At 46.0% G+C, this 22,986-nt stretch overlaps 1 protein-coding gene across 2 annotated transcripts in view; it reads right to left on the reverse strand.

Moving 5' to 3' along the window:
- LOC142498727 (cytochrome P450 2F2-like) overlaps positions 1-22,986 on the reverse strand; it is an 85,757-nt gene that overhangs the window by 11,199 nt on the left and 51,572 nt on the right. For both annotated transcript variants that reach the window (XM_075607059.1, XM_075607060.1), the window contains one exon: positions 4,703-4,890. In XM_075607059.1, the coding sequence (XP_075463174.1) occupies positions 4,703-4,890 (188 nt within the window). The remainder of the gene's footprint in view (positions 1-4,702; positions 4,891-22,986) is intronic.

Here is a 22,986-nt window from a genome sequence, read left to right on the forward strand (position 1 = left end):
CGGAGGTTCCTTGCAGCACCCAATGTACCTGTTGCTCCTGTGATTACGATAAATGCACCTCTCACAGATTTCCCATCAGCACTTGACGTACACACTAAGTTGGCCTTCCATCAAGGTTTCCCTGAAGAGCCTGGAGGATCGTCCAGAGAACGCTCTCGAGAGGGGGGAGTAATGTCAGGGTCGCCTAGATCTCCTGCCTAGCCATACTTTAGTTCTTCTTTGTCCACTGGGTGTGCTGCTGCCTCCTGTGTGCTCTTGGATTCCTCTGTCTGTCTTCTTGTTGCTCCTGTCTCTGTCCTTTATAGCTTCTGCTTCCTGGTTGGTCCAATTGCCTTTGTTTCGAGTTAGACTCCTATTCACATGCCTCTGTCTTTGATCCAGATCTGTTCCTGTATTTTGATTATGTTCTTAGTAAAGGCCATTGCTTGTAATTTGGCTTGTCCCTGTTTGTTCCTCAGTCACTGCTCCCCGTTCTCAGTTCCTGCTCCCCGTTCTCAGTCCCTGCTCCCAGACCTGTTCCTGCTCCCCTGTTCTGTTCCAGTCTCCTCGTTGCCGACCTCTGCTTGTTACCTGACTGCTCTGTCTGCCGCCTGCCTCGGACCCCTGCTTGTCACCCAACTGCGCTGTCTGCCGCCTGCCTCGGTCCCTCTGATTGTGACCCCTACTACGCTCCTGCTGTTCCGGCCACCGAGATCCTACCCGCCACAGGAGTCTCCCGTGACACTTACATTGACTTACACTCACATCAACTGAGTGAAACTGCTTTCTAATCAGTTATAAAGGAAGAGCAGTGAAATCAGCGCTGATGCGGTGAAAGTGAATAGTGACACAATATAGGTGACAATAATATATACAATACACTTTATACTTAAAGTGGAGGCTGCCTAGGTAAAAAGGTTAACACAAACCAATACAAATAATACAAAAAAAGGGGAAACCGGCACCTCTGAAATATAAAAATCTAACCAAATATAAAGTCCAACACGAATGGAGAGGAGTCCTGGGAGAAGTCTTCAATGAAGTCTCAATGGGGACAAACAAACATTTAAGATAAAAACAGAAGAAACAAAAGAAAAAAGATCATAGTGTAACTCATAAACAAACTAAAAGCACTGAAAAAAATAGTTACAAATTTAATGCAAATGTAAAATATAAATAAAACAACATACACATGTAAGTGGGCTAGAGACGCTAATAAAGCTGTAACATCCAGTAGGAGTAAAATTGGAATTCTACTTACAGCAATGCTGAATAGTGTAAGCCTGTAGAGCAACTGTCTTGGGATTCAGACCGGAGCCTCTGCAAAGATTGAAAACTGTCAGACAGGAAGTGCCCATACCCCCCGGAGTTATCACTGGACTTTGCCTCAGCTCTTTCGAGCTTCCTGCCTTCTTGGGTGTTCCCCCTGCCCTCGCGCTGTGGTGTGACGTCACCTACACATTGCGCGACCTGACGGTCTGTGTGTATGGTGTCAGGTGATCCCCCCAACAGCGTGCAGCTCCGGTTCTCCCCTGTGATACTCCCCACTCACTATAAAAGGTCTATGTGTGGCTCAGCAGTGGTCGCTCCGGCAGTGTGGATCCCTGGAGGCTGCTGTTTTCCATCGTTGCAGAGGCTCCGGTCTGAATTCCAAGACAGTTGCTCTACGGGCTTACACTATTCAGCATTGCTGTAAGTAGGATTCCAATTTTACTCCTACTGGATGTTACAGCTTTATTAGCGTCTCTAGCCCACTTACATGTGTATGTTGTTTTATTTTTTACATTTGCATTAAATTTGTAACTATTTTTTTGCCAATCTTTTCAGTGCTTTTTGTTTGATTATGAGTTACACTATGATCTGTTTTCTTTTGTCTCTTCTGTTTTTGTCTTAAATGTTTGTTTGTCCCCATTGAGACTTCATTGAAGACTTCTCCCAGGACTCCTCTCCATTTGTTTTGGACTTTATATTTGGTTAGATTATTATATTTCAGAGGCGCCGGTTTCCCCTTTTTTTGCTTTCTAATCAGTGACACACACCAAACGAGTGAAAATTCCTTGCACTAAGTAAGACTGCCTACAAATGAATGAGATTGCATTCAAGTGAGTGAGAATAGTTTCTAGCGAGTGAGCCTCCCTTTGAATTAATGGTACTCTGATTTAGCCAATCAAGCCGTGATGTTATCTTAAAGAGAGGGAATTGCATGGTACATCAAGCAATCTGATTGGTTGATGTACCATGTGTTCTAGTGATGTCTTCTGCAATGGCCCAAGCCCGCAATAAAAGACCTGGGCTCTCACAGAAGACCGTAAGTCGCCAACGAGGCACAACCAAGGGTGAAGAATACAGATGAAGAAATAATTTCCAAAGAAGATTCTTGAAGCAACAGAGAATCAAAGGTTTCAGGTCAAGTAGGATTCTCCGCCCCGGCATTCAAGGACCATCTCGTCACCTTACTGGCCCTCCGGTGACAGACACTCAAGATGCACATTCTTCTGGTCATGTGACGCGCGCTCGGACCTTGCACAGTCTGCTCCGGCATCTGCGGATCCTGATCCCGCCCCTCGCCTGGGTGTACGACGCAGGCGCTCATCCAGCCTTCCCGCTGACACTCACGGTAAACTCCGTCCCCGCTCTGTTGATCAACAGAACCAGCGTGGCAGTAATGCGCGCTCTAGGTTCCGCCCCCACTCTGACGTCTCGCAGAACCGGTGCACTCTCTCTAAACCCTGCCCTCTGAAATCTGTGACACGCGCGGGCTGCAAGCTGCAAGAAACCTCCTACCTGATCAGGCTGCATCATCTGGAACACCTGCGTGCACCAGCAGCCTATTAGCTTTCACTTCCTGGTTACTCCCCTGCTTGCTATTGGAGCCTCCTCCTTTATATACCCTTCACTTACAGCTTACCTTTGCTGAGCATAGTCGTTGTGATGCCGTGCCTTGCCACATCTATTTCCTTAACCTTGCCTTGCCTGACCTTGTTGCTGTTAACCTCTTGTTGCCTGAACCCTGCTTGTACCTTGGACTCCGACTCTCTCTACTCCTGCTCCGGCTTGTTGACCTTTCTCCTGGCCTGCATTAAGAGGGGCTAGGTAGTCTCAGTGACAATCAATGGGTTTATGTGTTAAATGTGTTTTTTTATTATAATTTGTAATGTTAATTTTAACCCCTTTGTCACCCTTAGTTGTCAGCTTGTACCGGAAATCCATGACTAGCTGACCACGTTACTAAGGGGTTAATATCTACTGTAATGTATTTTATTCATATTTTTATCACCTATTCCATGCTAGTTTAGGATATCTTGCATATGTATTTGATAGCCAATATATTGGTGATTACTGTATATACTGTACATACAGACGAGACCACGAGTATTCTAAAGCTTGTACTGTATTGTATGTCTTTATTTATATAGCGCCATTAATGTACATAGCGCTTCACAGTAGTAATACATGTGGTAAATAAATTAAAATAAATGACCCATAGGATTAACACAGCAGGGGTCCCTGGCAGTCCCATTCAGTTTGAATGGGACTGCCAGGGATCCCCACTGTTAATCTGATGGGCCATTAATCAATGCAGAAATGCTGGGTCTAGTTTAAGGCAAGTTTAAGGCATGTATCCAGCATGTACCTGGGTGTACCTGGGTCTTTTTGGCGATTGCCACTGGTTTGTGTTAGAATAACCATGGGCACTACAGTAAGCAAGATAGGCCTAATGCCAGCCTGGAGAACATCATTAAAAAATATGGTATTTATTGGCATTGCCACGGCACCGATAAATATTGGTACTTGATTTATGGCATCAAGATGAGTGAAACTAAAGATATTTTTATTGGTTGCAGTAAAAAAAAGTAGTTATTTGTATCGTTGCAACGTTGATTTTATTGCACCATAAAAATACACACTTTTGTGGTGATAATACTGTATCTGGGATACTGGATGTCAATAAATCTAGGACTTATTTGGCCATTTTTTCACTGGGATTTTATGTTTGCCTTTCTCTGGATAAATAGAGCTTTAAATATAGGTTGAGTACTGTATCTTTCCCATCAGAGGTGGAAAAGGGGATAGTGGGCTCCAGCGGCAAAAAAATGTTTGGCCTCTACTTTTCCCCTCTTACCCCTTCCCTCCATGCGCTATGGATTTTGGGTTTCATATTTCCTTACTTGACAGCCGAGCAGTGAAAAGTCGTGCCCAAAAATCCTTAGCCACAGCGCTGATGTTGCACCAGACCCATAGAAAATGTATGGGGGCGCCGGCAAAACAGCCCATTTAGGCCTTGGGCCCCAGTGTCTTGCCACAGCAGCACAGACTTTACTTCTGCGCCTGTCATCCACTTGTATTTAACAAAGATTGAACTCAATGGTCATATGTCCTCGTTCTACTAAGGACATATGACCACAGAGGTGTATCTAATTTGCTACCGTATGTTATATTTTATAGACAAACGAGGTCACTCTGAGAATGCATAATCACAGAGGTCAGGCAGTACTGTAATGTGGGGGTTTCATTTAACTACATCAGTACCAGATCCCTTAACACATACACTGGCACCTCTGACATGTGGGTTGAAATGATTGGGGTGGAAATTTCCCTGATGGTTATCCAAAGCTGTCTAGGGCTTGTCAGTCTCATGCACTTCTCTGCCCCATTCTCCTCTTTTGCAACATGCCTTTTCAGGCGCTCCCCACACTCATGCAATGACAGGAGAAGAAAGTACCTTAGGCAGCATAAATCCTCTGAAGTGGGTGTCCCGTATGACAGCATGGGGGAGGCTCATCGGGATGATATTGGTGAAGCGCTGAATCTCATGGATCACGGCATCAGTATAAGGCATCCGACTTCGATCATCCACTGTTGGACAACGGTTTCTTCCTATCACTTGGTCTATCTCCTGGTGGACTTTCTCTGTGAGGGCACCAAACATTAAATTGTAAGCTATGCAGGCCAGGTACTTGTGCAGGGAAACTTCTTTGTACAGCACTACATATAAAAAAAACATATATAGCAATATTTTTGTCTTGTATATGACTACTGTTATACTCGACAATAAACCAAGGGTAATCTGACCCCTAAAGCTTACAATCTGTTGTATATATATATACACCTGTATATATTCCTGTGTGGGTATATATATATATATATATATATATATACTGTATATATATGTGTGTGTGTGACTGTATCTGTGTGTGAGTGTGCATGTGTAGATCTATATTGTATTGTATTGTATGTCTTTATTTATATAGCGCCATTAATGTACATAGCGCTTCACAGTAGTAATATGTGACAATCACATAAATAACAAATAATATAAATAACAGATCATGGGAATAAGTGCTTAAGACATAAAAGTAACATTTAGGAAGAGGAGTCCCTGCTCTGAGGAGCTTACAATCTAATTGGTAGGTAGGAAGAAAGTACAGAGACAGTGGGAGGGCATTCTGGTAAGTGCGTCAGCAGGGGGCAAGCTTGATGTATCATGCGTATAGTATTAGCCACGGGGCAACTTACAGTATATGCTTCTTTAAGCAAGTGTGTCTTAAGGTGGGTCTTAAAGGTGGATAGAGAGGGTGCTTTTCGGGTATTGAGGGGAAGATCATTCCAGAGGTGCGGGGCAGTCAGTGAGAAAGGTTTAAGGCGGGAGAGGGCTTTAGATACAAAGGGGGTTGAGAGAAGACATCCTTGAGAGGAATGCAAGAGTCTGGATGGTGTATAGCGAGAAATTAGGGCTGAGATGTAAGGAGGGGCAGAAGAGTGTAAAGCTTTAAAAGTGAGGAGGAGAATTGAGTGCGAGATGCAGGATTTGATCGGAAGCCAGGAGAGGGATTTCAGCAGGGGAGACGCTGACACAGATTTAGGAAAGGGAGACAGGTGAGAGGAAGGAAGGCCGGGCAGCAGGAGGTTACAGTAATCAATACGGGAGAGAGAATTACGGCCTGAGTCAGAGTTTTAGCAGTCGAGCAACAGAGGAAAGGGCGTATCTTTATGATATTGCGGAGGAAAAAGTGCCAGGTTTTAGAAACGTTCTGAATGTGAAAGGAGAATGTGAGATATTATTGTATGTATCAGTGTATGTGGCTTAGACTGTGTGCATCAGTGTGTTAATGTGTGTATCAGTGCATCTGTCTGCAGGCCGACTGCTTTCCTTGGGCCCAGGACTAGTGTTTCCCCTCGGGCTTCCCCCATGTTGGCAACCTTGCGAGCCTCCCCTCTTTCTCTTACACACCCCTCGCTCTCTCGTCCAACTTTATTTCCTCTCTTCTCACTCTCTCCCCCACCCCCCATGTATTTCTCTCCCCTTCTGTCTCTCACTCTTCCCCCTTCTCTCCATCTTTCCCCCTTCTCTCCCTTATACCACATATCTCACTCCTCCTCCTCTCACACTCTTCCTGCACTCCTCTCACATTCACCCTGCTCTCCACTAACACTCAATGCCCCATTCCACTATGACGCAATCCCCCCATCCTCACACCCAAACCACTACTCAAATTACACCCCCCACCCCCAAGTGGGCTACACACCGACAATACCTCTCCACACACACACACACACACACACATACCCCCCCCTACACACACACACACACATAAACAATCCCACCCCATACAAAAACACAATTTCCACCACCCACACTTAGCTTGAGGATGGTCTCAGGCTTCTGGGTCAGGTGGTTGCAGGAGCCTGTCTTCTAACCCCAATGGTCCACGTCAGACCTCTCTCCCCCACCAGTCCATGCTAGAAGTTGTTCCAAACTTCCACATCTGCATGCAGGACCAGCACGTACAATACTGGTGGTGGAGAGAGGCCTGGCACAGACCATCAGGGGTAGGAAGACTGAGCCACTGCAGCCACCAGGCCCATAACATTTGTCCTAGCTCTCACTTTGCCCTTTCTGTCTGTATATTAGTGTGTCTATGTGTGTATCAGTGTTTTAGGGTGTGTGTATTTGTGTGTTAGGGTGTGTGTATCAGTGTGGTATATTAATGTGTATGTATTATGTGTGTATCAGTGTGTCTGTTTCTGTATTAGTGTGGTAATGTGTGTGTTAGGATGTTCAGATGTAGCAAGACTTACTGTTTGTGCTACCACAGTTACTAACGGTTTTGCAACAGCGATGATCGCAGCCAAGATAGATTAACATTGCAGAGGGTCCAATCCAGAAGCATGGACCCCCAGCAATAAGAGCTCTGTAGACACTATTATCTTTCCCATTGACATTTGCTTTTTCGTCCGTGGCGATGAGGACTGTCTTACTACATCTGTATGGTTACCAGTATGTCTGTATGTATATCAGTATGTTGTGTTAATATTACATAGTTACATAGTTCTCAAAAACATTGTGACAAACCGCTCACCAAATAATACAGCATAAAAAAGACTTGGTGCATAGGGAAATAATCATGAAAGAGGAATTAAACTGCTCTCCTATATATGTTTAAAGTCCTATAAATGATAAGGTAGGTGCAAGGGAGGTATAATATATGTAAAACAGAGAAAACTCAAAAGAGGATTGAGTAAAAAGAACCCCACTAGTGTGCACTCATTACCTAAGTAATAGTATGATACTCCTTGTTGCCAAAAATATATAACATAAAACACAGACAAAGCTCAGTGCACATCCAGAAAAACTTATATACGGTACAGTGCCTAAATATACATGTATAAATAACTAATAAATAAAATGGTCTTTTAGTTTAACATTTTGGCCAAATTGTTGTAACCCCTTGAGCCAACTACACGGCAGACCACGTTTCAAGGGTCCCTAACGCTAATATAAATTCTTAATAACCTGTGTAATAACAGGAAGAATGATTTATAATAAATCTGTCAATATAAGTTGCAAAAGTTCTAAGTTTGATTGAAGCTTTTATTAACCTGTACATTACCAGGAAAAGCAATCTGTAATAGATTTGTCACAATCACACTGTAAGCAGGCAACTAAAAGACCATTTTATTTATTAGTTATTTATACATGTATATTTAGGCACTGTACTGTATATAAGTTTTTCTGGATGTCCACTGAGCTTTGTCTGTGTTTTATGTTATGTCTCTGGTTTTAAATATATATATTGCCATGCTCAGTAGCACTCCTCTGTGAAACTTATATGATTATATATATGTTGTGGGTATTTTGGGGGTTCAATATGAGCTTGTGGGTGTTCTGTGTGTTTTATAATTCTTGTTCAGCTAGTCTTGGCTGATTTGGAGGGTGGCAACCTCCTACCTAATTGAAGCCCACATCTAAATGGTTAAAAGCTCACTCCATGGCATCTCCAACTATCAGGGGAACTTGCCTGCATGCAATTTGGTTGTGACAAATCTATTACAGATTGCTTTTCCTGGTAATGTACAGGTTAATAAAAGCATCAATCAGACTTAGAACTGTTGCAACTTATATTGGCAGATTTATTAGTTATTTATACATGTATATTTAGGCACTGTACCGTATATAAGTTTTTCTGGATGTGCACTGAGCTTTGTCTGTGTTTTATGTTATGTCTCTGGTAAAGGAAATAATCATATGTAAACACTTGAAACAATGACCACCTGGGGTCACTAAAGCTCTGGAATAGTGCACTCAAAAGTCTGTATAACAGGAAAAAATGAAATCCATATATATCTATATATCTATATCTAATATATATATATATATATATATATATATATATATATATATATATATATATATATATATATATATAAAAAAAAACAAATAATTGTGGCGCCAAAATAATATTCTATTACTCTGTGTAATTTACTGTAGTGCTAATATCGTGTAAATAAAAAGTGTGTAAGATTCCTAAATGTGTTTAAAAATAAAGATGTATATATAGGTGCACCTGTTTGAATACTAAACTAAATATACAAATATACTCAAAACAACATCATAGAATAATACATCAATGTGAATAAAACATGGAATAGAAAAATACAAATATGAAAAAAATGTGCAAAAAGTGCTAAAAAAGGTGAAAAGTGAAAATATGAAGCAAAATAAGTGTAAAATTGTAATAAAAATCCAACCAGTCCTTCAATAGTCAGTCCATAATGGGAGATATAAGATATATGCACAGGGTCTTCTGCTGCTCTCACAAGGGATAAACCACCTCCACGGATATCTATGAACAGAAAAAGAGAGAGAGCGCACGCCCCATAGCATAATACTGCGTAATTTATTATAAAAATGGGGAAGGGATGGAAGGGGGGGGGGGGGAATCGCACTCACAGGATAAAAAATATTAAAATGCAGTTTGTGAATACATTCACCACCATCCGGTACTGCTGGGCGGTCCCTTCACGGTAGCTGTTCCTGATCACCTCCAGATCACCTCCAACCGGATAAGGATGCCTTTGTACCGACTGTATGCTGATCGAATTCAGCTCTCCACTCCGAATGGCCGCTATTATCTTCCCGCGCTTCGTGTGGCCTCATGCGCGTGCGCAGCGTCTTCGTGACGTAATCGCGCTTCCTCAGTCTCCCTGACGCGTTTCGTCACCAATCGGCGACTTTCTTGAGAAAGTCGCCGATTGGTGACGAAACGCGTCAGGGAGACTGAGGAAGCGCGATTACGTCACGAAGACGCTGCGCACGCGCATGAGGCCACACGAAGCGCGGGAAGATAATAGCGGCCATTCGGAGTGGAGAGCTGAATTCGATCAGCATACAGTCGGTACAAAGGCATCCTTATCCGGTTGGAGGTGATCTGGAGGTGATCAGGAACAGCTACCGTGAAGGGACCGCCCAGCAGTACCGGATGGTGGTGAATTTATTCACAAACTGCATTTTAATATTTTTTATCCTGTGAGTGCGATTCCCCCCCCCCCCCCCCCTTCCATCCCTTCCCCATTTTTATAATAAATTACGCAGTATTATGCTATGGGGCGTGCGCTCTCTCTCTTTTTCTGTTCATATATATATATATATATAGATATAGATATAGATATAGATATAGATATAGATATAGATATAGATATAGATATATATATATATATATATATCTATATACAGTGTTCGACAAACCTATACATTTGCTCGCCCCGGGCGAGTGGATTTAACCCCCGGGCGAGTAAATATTGGCCCAAGCAGCACACGTTTGGTACTAGGTGGCGAGTAGATTTTTGTGTGTGGCGAGTAGATTTTTTGGTGATTTGTCAACCACTGTCTATATATATATATATATCTATATATATCTATATATATATAGATATATATATATAGATATATATAGATATATATATATATATAGATATATATATATATAGTCCCAATGTATTGGACAATATAATCACCTATTTGTATAGAGAGAGTAGTGATCAGACTAAACGGTGCAATCATATGTCATTAAAATAAAATAATAAAGTTGTATTAATAATCTTAATAGCAGCGAAAAACGTGAACAAATGTATACATTGCAAACAAAGGCTAAAATCCTCAGTGAAGAGACAGTAGAGAGTATTAACCGGAAGATATTCAAGTCTTTCTACCCGGATGAATTTTCCTTATTTAAAGGGAATAGATTGATAGATAGCCAAAATTATCGGTATATGGAGTAACTAAGGGCCTCATGCACTAAGCGCCGAAAAAATGCATTCGCCATGTGTTCCTTATCAGCATGATTTTGGCGATTTTTCCTCGCAGTATTCAGTAAGGGCCGAATCCATGCCGAATCCCTGCCGAATCACTGCGAAAGCAAAACGCTGATGAGCCGGTGATAAAAGAGCCTGTCTCCCGATAGCCTGCCGATATGCCGTTTCTGCCGATATGTGTTTGCAGCAGAGAGAGACCTGCTGCTCTCTCTGCGCAAACATTGGCAAAATAAAAATCTTTCTAAACAACTTTTACTCATAGTGTACATGAGCAGGGGGTCTCCGGAGCTGAACCGCATTGGTTTCAGGTCCCGGGACCCCTTCTTCCCGAGATACAGGCCCCTTTATGAGGTGCCGGTATCCCTCTGCATTTCAATGTCCCGATCACGTGACCGCAGAATGTAAACAAAGCAGAGGGATACCGGCACCCCCTAAAGTGGCCTGTATCTCGGGAAGCAAGGGGTCCCTGGACCTAAAACCAAAGCGGTTCAGCTTTGGAGACCCTCTGCACATCTACACTATAAGTAAAACACACATATAAATAAACAATCATTCCTTACCTTGGCGGCTATCCGCTATGGTAATTATGCAGCATTAATGTATTTTTAATAATATTGTGTGGGAGCAAGGTGTCCCCTGAGCTGAAACACATTGATTTTTGGCTCAGGGACCCCCTGCTTTAAGGGGCATCGGGTGCCAGTGTCGCCGCCATCTTTATAGAGCCCATGTCCCGTCTTGGACGCTATAAAGATGGCGACGATACTGGAACCGATGCCCTAAACCGGGGCCTGTAACTCGGGAAGCAGGGAATCCCTGAGCCACAAATCAATGCGGTGGGGCGCTTTTGCATAGCCTTTTGGCATATATCTGTGCATGACCAGTAAACCGTTACCTGTATCTATGTTACAGGCTTTTTAACCTTGTTATTGCTGAACCAGGGGGTTGACTATTCAGTCATTGATTGCTTATCACTGCAAATTAGCAGATAGGTAGGATCTCTACCTTTCCCCCTAGATTTCAGTTAAAGTATTGTGTATTTTTTGTCTGTTATGTGTGTTGTTTTACCACTGTCAGTTGTTTATTTATTTCAACGATTTTGACACTTATTTTAACCAATACAATTAAAGCATTTTAATTTTAAATTTATCATCATCTCATTATCACTTACAACGAGTGCTGCCCTGAGGGTGTCTTTGTTTCCTAGTGATGAACCAATATTCAAAGAAATGTAGAAGGGTTATCATGTCTCTCTCTCTCTCTCTATATATATATCTCTATATCTCTATATCTCTATATATAGTTGCATGATGAAGTCACGGTACAAATGAATGGATGAAGGGTGGGTATCGGGCCAGTGTGGCTTAACCCATTAATTACTTTTGCGGTTATTATCCGATAAGGGGTTAATTGATATCTGAATGTAATTGCAATGTATTGGCTATGTATTTTGTGGGCAACGGAGGACAAGGATTTTGCTGGCGACGGGGGCTTCTTATTGATGAATGCAGTAGTACTTTATTTATTTTAATATGCTAGTTAATGTGTTTAATAATGGGCAAATAATCTATTATCCCTATCTGGATAATAGTTATTTTGCACATTATTGTAGTGTAGGTGTTTGGGGATTGATGTATTGCATGTATAGGTCAGGTTTATTTATTTTACATTCAGGGTTTGTTCCTTTTGTTTCTACGTGAGACCTCTGGAGACCACCTGCGGTATCCTCGGGTATCTTACAGGTTTCAGGCTGCGTTGTCCACGGGGGACACCTGCGGGGAAGAACGGTGGCCTCACATCTGTGGGGGCACCGCGGACCCGTAGTGTGTGGGGAAGAACCGGTGGCCTCATATCTGTGGGGGCACTGCAGACCTGTAGTGCCCACTCGTGGGTCCCCAGACCCCCGTGGGAACCACCAGAGGCCCTGCAGACACCTGTGGGTCTGACCCGGGGCTCCCAGACATCCGCGGGCCTACCGTGGGGACCCAATTGTGGCCCACAGTGACCCGCTGAGACCACCTGGTGGGCCATGGCACCTGGCGGGACCCACCAACAGGCCTCCAGAACCTGTATGAAACAAGTTGCTGGTAACCTGTAGGTCTGTCAGGTGACCCGGCAGGCCCGCCGGGGACTCACGTGGGCCTGGGGTATGAACCCTGTATGTAAAAGGATAAATCATGTATTTATGGGTGGGCACAGGGGGTGGGTTATGTATTTAATAAATAGAATGATGTGTATTGTGGGGCAGTGTATTGTTTTTATTGTGGGTACTGGGGGTGGGGGGGGGGTATTGGCCCCAAGGGTATGTGGGTAGCCTCCAGGCTGGGTAGTGAGTGGAGGTGGTTAGGCCTCACAGCGTGGGGGGTTAGTGGGGGGGTATGTAGGCCTCCCGAGTGGTGGGTGAGGGTGGGTTAACCCCTTAATGACTGTAGCGGTTAATAACCGCTATGGTGATTAAGGGGTTAGGGGACATTACATTGGATGTTTTTATTCTTGTTTCTGTTTTGCAGCAGCGGAGGGGGCGTGAGCAGGTTGAAGATGAGGATGGCCTTCATCGTGGCAGCCGGACATGGGTGAGTGCAATATGTATTTAATGTATTTATTGTTCTTTATGTATTTTAAATGGACAAATGCACTATTATCCATTTGTGGATAATAGTAATTTTGCCCATTACTATACTGTATGTGTTAGGGGGGGGTTATTTCTTTATAAGTATGTATGTGTTTTGACATTAATTTAGGGGGGGCACAGAATTGGTACTGCAGGCCTGCGGGTAACACCCGAGGGCCCCCTCCGGCCTATAGTATCATTGATGTGCATATATGTGTATGTTAGGGGGGTATAGGGGTTGTTGGGGTAATATATCTATATATATATTTATTTATTTAGTGTGGGGCTGTTGTGTGTGTATTTTTTTTATTGTGGTAGCTGGGGTGGGTGAAGGGGTATTTACCCCAACGGTGGTTGTTTAGGGCTTGCGGGTGGGTAGCGGGAGGGCTTAACACCTTCATGACTGTAGCGGTATTAACCGCTACGGTCGTGAAGGGGTTAAGTGCACCCGCAACCCCCTTGCAAGCCCTCAACAACCACCAAGGGCCAAATACCCCCTTCACCCAACCCCGCTACCCACAATAAACCTGGCACGGCGGGTTAACCCCTTCATTGCCATAGCGGTTAGCCACTAAGGTAATGAAGTGGGCTTTACATGCATTTTTCCTGCCTCGGATGCATGCCGGGGGGCTCCGGTGCTGCTGTTAGCGGGTATCAGCTCCGGAGACCCTGGCATCAATCCCAGGCAGGAAAAAGGCCTGATTTTTTCTAAGTGTCACCCTTGCCGATGCTTATACACCACTAACCCGCCAACTTAAAGTTGGCGGGACGGATTGGCGATAAATTCTCTTTTCGGCAATGCCGATCAGCAGCGAAAAGCTGATCGGGGCTACCTGAATTCAGCCGAGTTCAAAAAGTGCCGATAAGTGGCTTATCGGCACCCGGCTGCCGATAATTTTTTATCGGGAAGAAAAATTGCCGATTTTGGCCACTTATCGGCGCTTACTGAATCGCAAAGGCTTTTTTGGCGAGAAAAAGCGAGAAAACGCTTTTTGGCGCTTAGTGCATGAGACCCTAAGTAACTGTTAATCCGATGTTATAGACATATAAAGAGAGATCCTAAATCCAGAAAAAAAGGCTGTAAATTAAAATAAACAGAACAGTGGGTATCTCCCGATTCTTGCATTTACTGTACATACCAGCCAAAACACCATATAGATATAGAGTTCCTTTTGGCAAGTATACATGCCTTTATATGGTGATGTTGTCATGTGTTGTCAGTGTATATAATTAGAAGCAGAAGTCAACAAAAAGTTATTAATCCAAAATTGTCTGAAATATACTGCGGTGACATTCCCATGTATTATCTATGTATACGATCGGAGACAAGTAGCTGTGTTTAGGAAGAAACACCACTGTTTAAGGCATTACTACAACTGTGTCTTCATGTGTAACACATAACCTGCTTCTAATTATACAGTATACACTGACAACATATGTTTTAATTTATTTTTTTATAACTTTGGTTTTATTGGGTTTTACAATGCATACATGGTAACACATTCCATAGGCAAATGCATATGCCACCCATAATATAGAGCACGGATAAACAAGAACAGACAAACAGGACAAATGACAAGAGTGATACCAGATCATGACTTACGGGACCGACAAGACAGACAGGACCAACAGGATCGGGGGCACGGGACGGAATGGAACCAGGAAGGGGGGGGTAGGTGGCGGCTGGGCAGATGGCTGTTCTTTGCCTCTCATATCGGCCTCATACTTGACTTTGGACCCCTATTGTGAGCATACTAGCAAACCTTCTAACCTTGGCTCCACACGGACACCGTCTCCCCAGTCTCCCTACCTGTTCAGTTGCTATGTGGTCGTGGACCCTGCCTGGTTACCGGAGAACGCATTTCCTGCTATCACTGCAAAATTGTGGTAACATCCACACCCGGGATATCCATCTGGGCCAGCCAAGGCGACCAGACCTTTAGGAAGTTTGTGCCAGAGTCATTGACCAAACTCGTCTGTTGCTCCATCCATGCCAAATCATGTTCCTGATTTTGAGGATGACTGGTAAATCGGACTGTTTCCACAATGCTGCGATCTCGCACCGCGTGGCGGTTGCAAAATGTGCAACCAATTTATGTGTCGTGTTCGACACCCCCTGGATCCTTCTGCCCAGAAGGAACAGCCACGGGCCCAGGGGGATCTCTAAGTAGAGTATCCTTTGCAACCAATCTCTAATTTTTGCATGTGTCGCAGGTCAGCTATTTCCCCGCATTGCTTGGGACAAAGCGGGGAGTATCCTCTGACAAATTTAGAGAGTTTTAATGGGGTATGGTACCATCACATAAGGACCTTATATGCGTTCTCCTTTAACGTGGTGCGGATTGAACTCTTGGCTGCAGCCTGCAGAATCCTGTCCCATTCTTCATCCTCTAAGGTCTCCCCTAGGTCCACTTCCCATTGTTTGATATAACTGAGTCTGGGTGCGTCCGCCGTCTCAGGACAGATCACCTCCCTGTACATCCTAGATGATAGTCCCCTTGTGTCCGTTCCTCTAGAACAGTGGTTCCCAAACTGTGCGCCGCGGCACCCTGGTGCGCTGTGGCTTGGGTAGAGGGGCGCCGCAATCAGGGCCACCAGCAGCGGGGAACAAGGGCAGTAAATTTTAAAAAAAAAAAAACGCTAAACCCAGCGCCGGGTCTCCCTGTTGTCAGCGCCGGAAGTAGGTTGGGTTAGCTTCCGGCGCGAGAGGGAGGCCCGGCGCATGCTGGAGGAGCAGCACCGGGAGACAGGTGTCTCCCAGCAGCACTAACACACTCCTGCCGGCCAAAAACACCCCCCTGGCAGCATCGGTGCACCATCAACCCCCCCCCTCTGCCGCAGCACACCGGCCCTCCCCCAATGTGGCACAGGCCACCGCAGCACTGAACCCCCCATGCAGGGACTGGACCGTTCAGCCACCCCACACAGCCACCGTCCCATACAGCACTGGGTCGTCCCGCCGCCCCCCCCCAGCATCGCCCCCTTGCATCACCGGCATATATATATATATATATATATAGGCAATACGATACCGTGTTTGAGATGAATATCAAGAAACAGCACTCCAATGGATGGTCGAAAAAAAGCTTGAGAACGGTCCCGCATGTAGGACCGAAACGTTGGTTATGATGTCTTAACAATACAAAGCTTTTTTTTTTTTTTTTTTTTTTTTTTTCAAACAATTTTATTAGGCATTCAGATAAACATACAGTGGTATTGTGCAAAAACGCCTAACATTTTCCAAACCACAGTTTTTTGGGGGGGGGGAGCAGAAAGACAACCGCCGTTGTCAGTAGAAAAAGGGGGGGGAAGCCTTCAGAGAGGGAAGGCAGAGGGGAGGGGGACTGTGAGGGTGGGGGGGAGGGGGTGGGGAGAGGGGAGGGGGGGACGGGATGGGGGGGGGGGGCATCTGACTGTCTGGGGGTATGAGCTATAGAGCATTGGTCGATCGCCTATGGTGGGGTGTCCGGACTTTGGGGCGCTGGGATTGGCTGTCTGTCCCTATTGTTGGAGGACCATGGGTCCCAGATTTCCTCGTAAGCCGGCAGTTTTTGTCGAACGATGGCGGTGAGCCGTTCCATGATCATCACCTCGTCGACTCTTTTTCTGATCGTTCCCAGTGCCGGCGTAGTTGTTTTCCTCCAGGAGGCCGCAATACAGCAACGAGCCGCAGTAAAAATGAAGGATATCAATTTCCTGACTGGTCGGACAATGTCTTTCAGTGGTGCCGCCAGCAGGTAGGTCAGTGGTTCAATAGGCACTTCCAGGTCGGTGACCTCTTTTATTAAAATTTGGACCTTGGCCCTGTACTTTACAATTTCTGGACAGGACCACCAGATGTGGACCATGTCCCCTCTATGACCACAGCCTCTCCAATAAAGATCTGAAGCCAGAGGGTAGATCTGGTTTAATCGTGCTGGGGTAAGATACCAGCCGAACATAATTTTATAAATGTTTTCCTTTATTGTAGTACATAGGGAGGTCTCCGAGGCTGTCTCCCAGATTTCTTCTCAAGTCTCTCTGTCTATATGTATGTTCAGGTCAGCTGCCCATTTGAGCATATAATCGTGCTCTTTTGGGGTCGAGGAGCGTTCTAGTGCCTCGTATATGTCTGAGATTAGACCTTTCTGGTGGGTCTTTGTCTCGCAGAGAAGTTCGAACGATGTGAGAGTGGGGTATTCTGGGAGAGGGCAAGTTGTTCTAATAAAGTTTCTAATTTGAAGATATTTGAATGTGTCCAATTGTCTGATTTGATATTTGGTCCTTAATTCTTGGAAACTCAGAAGCCTCCCCAGGCTCAGAAAATCCGCAATCGCCTCTATACCCCTTGTGCTGTATTGTTCGAACAGTTTAGATCCACATCCCGGGGGGAACTTTGGATTGTTAAAAATAGGGGTCAATTGGGAACTTTTAGTAGTAAGGCCATATTTGTATTTACAACGTAACCACACATCCCATGTGAACCGGGAGGCCTGAAGTTTCAGGTTGTGTGTATGTCCCTCCCCTCTGTCCAGGCTCCAGAGGCAGGCTTGCAGAGAAGGCATTTTTGCACATTGAGTCTCTATCTCCACCCAACTACAACGGGTCAGGTCGGCATTCCACATTACCACCTGCTTGAGCTGTGCAGCTAGGTAATATCTGTGTAAGTCCGGTACCCCCAGACCTCCTCTAGATCTTGCTGCCATCAGGACCGATCTGGCGACTCGGGGTCTTTTGCCCTGCCAAATAAAGTTAAATATTCTGTTTTGCATGTTTTTGAGATCAGCGCCTGGGACGTGGGTCGGGAGTGTTTGAAAGAGATATAACATTCTTGGGAGTATATTCATCTTAATGGAAATCATTCGACCGATCCACGATATCTGGTAACCTTCCCACTGATCTAGATCCTTTTTGATCTTGTCCCATAAACGCGGGTAGTTATCCCGGTATAAATCCCGGTAGTGCCTTGACACATTAACTCCCAGATATTTAATGTGTGAAGGGCACCATCTGTAGTTAAAATTGGTTTTGAGAGATTGACTTCGGGATCAGGGAGACTAAGATTTAGGGCCTCTGATTTGTCGATGTTTATCTTATATCCTGATACTCTGCCAAACTCCGCCAGTTCCTTCTGGAGGTTGGGGAGGGAAGTTTGAGGTTTAGTCAGAGTAAGGATGATGTCATCAGCGAATAGGGAAATTTTGTATTGTGTTTTATCAATCGGGATTCCCTGGATATTCGGGTTCTGTCTTATTTTTAGACGCCAGTGGTTCAATCGTAAGGGCGAAGAGAAGGGGAGAGAGGGGGCATCCCTGCCGGGTACCGTTCTGGATTAGGAATCGTTCAGATCAGAAAGTGCTTGAACGCCCTTTAAGAACGAGTCTCTGAAGCCGAATTTAATCAATGTTTGGTTTAGGAATAGCCAATCAATCCTGTCGAATGCCTTCTCTGCGTCAAGGCTTAGTAACATTGCCTTTGAGCCTGAAAGGTGGGCATGATCTACTAAGTTAATTATTTTACGTGTATTGTCTGAGGCCTGACGGCCCAGGACAAACCCGACCTGGTCCTTGTGTATTAATCTCGGGAGGATGGGATTAAGTCTGTTCGCCAAAATTTTACTATATAGTTTAAGGTCGTTGTTCAACAATGAAATTGGTCTATAACTTCCGCATTGGGTGGGGTCCTTCCCGTCTTTAAGTATTATTGCCAAATTTGCGGATGACATTGTGGACGGGATAGGACTCCCTTCAAGGAATGAGTTGAACAAACTTAATAGATGTTTGGATAGAATGGGAAAGAATTTTTTGTAGTATGCATTTGTGAAGCCATCAGGGCCCGGCGCCTTGGAATTTTTTGAGGCTCTCACGGCCATTTCCAATTCGTCTAGCGTTATTTTCGCGTTTAGGTAAGTATTCTCCTCTTCTGTTAATGAAGGGAGGTCGCACTCGGATAGGTAACCGGCTGCTAAAGCCGTATCCGTCTCTTTAGAGTTAGCAGAGTGGGTTCTTAGGTTATACAATTTAGTGTAGAATTTGGTGAATTCCTCTGCTATTTTTTTTTCGTTATATTGGAGTTCACCAGAGTTATTCCTGATCGCCGTGATTTGCGATCTTTTCTGTATGCCTCGTAACTTGCTGGCAAGAAGTCTATCGGCCTTGTTCCCTTTATCGTAATACCTTTGACCCGTCCATCTAAGAGCTTTTTCTACATCTTCTAATTGGATGATCCTTAAATCGTTTAGAGCAGTTGTCAACTGTTTATAAATTCTCCGGGAGGGGTTATTTTTATGCTTTTGCTCTAGATCGATTATTTTGTCTGTGAGCTCTTTAGATAATCTGAGTTTGGTTTTCTTCTGGTGGGAGGCAATCGAGATAAGATTTCCTCGAATTGTCGCCTTATGGGCTTCCCACAGGCTTGCTGGAGAGGCTACGGAGCCTGTGTTTATTCTGAAGTATTCCTTAAGGGATTTTTTGAGTTCCAGCACTGTCCCGGAGTGGTTCAGTAAGGAATCGTTTAATTTCCAGCAGTACGAAATAGTTTTCCCGAAGGGGATGGACAGGGTCATGGTGATGGGAGCATGATCTGACCATGTAATTGGGCCGATATCTGTATCAGTGGTGGCCTCTAGTACATTCTTGGAAGCAAGGAAGTAGTCAATACGGGAGTAAGACTGGTGGGGCGCCGAGTAAAAAGTGTAATCTCTCTGTCCCTGATGCTGTGTTCTCCAAATGTCTACCAGAGAAAAGTCTCCCATAATATCCTTAATTTTTTTCCCCAGTCTTTGTGACTGAGTGGAGTGTTGTCGCCCTGGTTGGCTCGATTTGTCTTCCTTTGGGTTGAGAGCCATATTTAAATCCCCTGCAATGAGTATTGAGGATAGGTATTGTGGGTCAATTTCTTCCAGAACCTTTTTAAGAAATTTTGTCTGGTTTTCGTTTGGGGCGTATAGGTTAATAAGGGTGATTGACGTGCCGGATAGTGAGCCATAGACTACAATGAATCTCCCCTCTGGATCTGCCTGAATTTTTGTTAAATTAAATGGGGTGCCCTGTCGGAACAGAATGGCCACCCCTCTACGCTTGCTGCTGAAAGATGAGAAATAACTCATTGGGAATGCATGCTGGAATATTTTAGGCGGCTCTTGTGACGTGAAGTGCATCTCCTGGAGGAAAACAACGTCCCCTCCTGTTTTCTTTATCTCCTGGAGGGCCAGGCGACGTTTTCTATTATTGTGGAGTCCCTTCACGTTGAGGGAGATAATTTTCAGGGCTTTTTGGTGTGACATTGCTATCTCTTAGCTAAGACCGCTTGTGTTATCACTAGAGTAGTACTAGGGGGTGCAGTCAAAATGGGCGAGGGGAAGAGGGGTCGGGAGTGGGGCCGCTGGGACAGTAACAGCGGTTGGAAAGAGGGAGGAAAATCGACCCTAATGGAGTCTAAAAGTGTTTGACCGGTCTTAGAGAAAGAACCGGTTAGTAGGGTGTAAGACCCTTGGGGGCGGGTCCGAAAACGCTCTCCAGTGAAGGCGGGCCGGGTGGAGACCCAGAAAATTCTGTGACTTCAACCGGCTTCCGCGTCGCGGGGTTTGCTTCTTCGGAGAGATGCTATGACCGCAGGGCTTTTTGCTCTATCTAGCCAAATGTGGGTGGGCTTGGATAGTGGAGGGGGAACTGGGTCGGGAGATGAGGGGATGGGGGTTGTAAAGGACGCTGTGGGAATGGTTGCCCTAGAGGGCGGTGGGGGGGGGTCAGGAGGGAGGGGGTGTTGAAGGGGGAGCATGGAGGGGGGGGGCGTGGGGAGGGGGGGTGGTTGGGGAGAGGGGGGGGGAGGGGGTGAGATCTCATTTTGTGCTCTCGGTTGGTGGAGCCTATTGTATGGTAATGCTATCTATCTGAAGTGCTTAGTGGCTGATGGGGGTGGGGGGAGGGGGAATACGGGGAGGGTTCCTGCTCAGTTGGCGTGGGGGAGGGGAGGTATAGGGGTGGGTAAAGGGGGGGGAGGGGGGCGTGCTGATGACGTCATCCAGGGCAGACGGGTAAAGGGAGAGCTCCGGAGACCCCTCTGTATAATCACTAACTTTATACCTTTTAACCCGGCCAAAAACACCCCAAAAAGCATAGAATCTCTCTCTGAAACCGCAGGGATGGCGAATAGGGGAAAAAGTCACCAGCCCCAAGGGGTAGGAAGATTCTTTACCCCCGCTAAACAAACTGCAGAGGCGGGAGGCAGGAGGCAAGATGGCGCCCAGACATCTGCTGCATGAGGCACACAGGGCCTCACTAGCCCAGCGAGCCCCGCCGAATCCCCCCCTCACCAGATGCTGGAATCATGAAGGAGTTCCTCGAGGAGCTCCATGCTAAGCTTCAGAGATCATTGGAAGCGAATATTAAAGAAGCAGTGGCCGAGATAAGGCATGATATTCAGGGCCTACAAGAAAGAACCACAACCCTGGAAGAGAGACTGGATGAAGCCCTCCAGCATCAGTCAGAGGCGGACGAGGAGATAATTCGCCTGGGGCATGAAATTCACTCCCTCCGGGACGGACTGGAGGACCAAGAGAACCGGGACCGCAGGCAAAACCTGCGGATCCGCGGTATCCCAGAGGCGATAGTGCCCTCCCAGCTTAGGGCATATCTGCTGGACTTTTTCCGCGCTATCTCCCCTGATCTCGACCCCCGGGACCTAGAAATAGATCGGGCTCACAGGGGACTGGGCCCGCGCTCAGAAGACCCAAACCGCAAGAGGGACGTGATCGTGCGCCTCCACAGTTTTTCAACTAAGGATAAACTGATTGGAGCCTGCAGGGATAAAGACACGATCACGTTCCAAAATGAGCCCCTACAGATCTACAATGATCTATCCAAGCTAACCGTGGACAGACAGAAAGCGATGCGCCCCCTGACACTCCTCCTCCGGGAAAAGGGAATTAAATACAAATGGGGCTTCGCCTTTAAGTTGACCATCTCCACTCAAAGGAAAATTCCTGACCATCCGACAGCCTGAAGAGATGGAGCCTCTGGCTAAAACCCTGGGCCTCCCCGCGGAACCCTTCCGCCATGCTCACCAGCCTGACAACAGACCCCGGGAAAGGGAGGACCACCCGGTTAGAGCATCTGAAAGGATCGCAGAGCAGAGGCAGTCCAGGGAGCGTTGACGGGTGTCCCCTGCACAACGAGAGGCCCTCCCGGGAGATTTCCACCCTCTTCTCTAACATCACCCAAAATGGCGTCGGAAGGGTCCCCCGTCAAGTGCCTCCACACACGCAACACCACTCGAAGCACTAACCTCTCAACAGGGACTCCCCGCTCCCAGCAGCAACCGGAGGAGCGACCGGATCCATCCCCGCTGTCACCATGAAAGCATCACCTGCGGCTTCGCTGGAGATCGATGAGGCGAGTCCACCTCGTGCGCACCGGATTCCCCCAAGATGGCGTCCTGTGAGTCTTCATTCCGCTGCGGAGCACCACGAGGCATCCTGGGTGAGCTCGAGACGAAGCAGACGTCATCACCACGCGCGACCTCCGACCTCCAGACTCCACTCTCCGCATCACGAGGTCCCGACCTGCAGTTCCTGTCCAGAGGCGTCGCTCTCACAGCACCAGAGGAGGCCATGCAACAGCCCGGTTCCCAGATGGAGTACCGGCCGCTCCCAGCTGTGAGGCGTCCGCGGAGGGTCTGTAACACTGTTCCCCCCATGTTATCCCCGGTTATTAGTATATTTCCCATCACTCCCAGTTAGGCACCAGGCCTTAAGTATCCCAGCGGCCACGTCCTCCCAGTTAGACAGGCCCACAAAGAACTCGTAGAGCATCCTCCTACCCTCCCCC

Source organism: Ascaphus truei, chromosome 7 (genome assembly GCF_040206685.1).
Source record: "Ascaphus truei isolate aAscTru1 chromosome 7, aAscTru1.hap1, whole genome shotgun sequence".
NCBI lineage: Eukaryota > Metazoa > Chordata > Amphibia > Anura > Ascaphidae > Ascaphus > Ascaphus truei.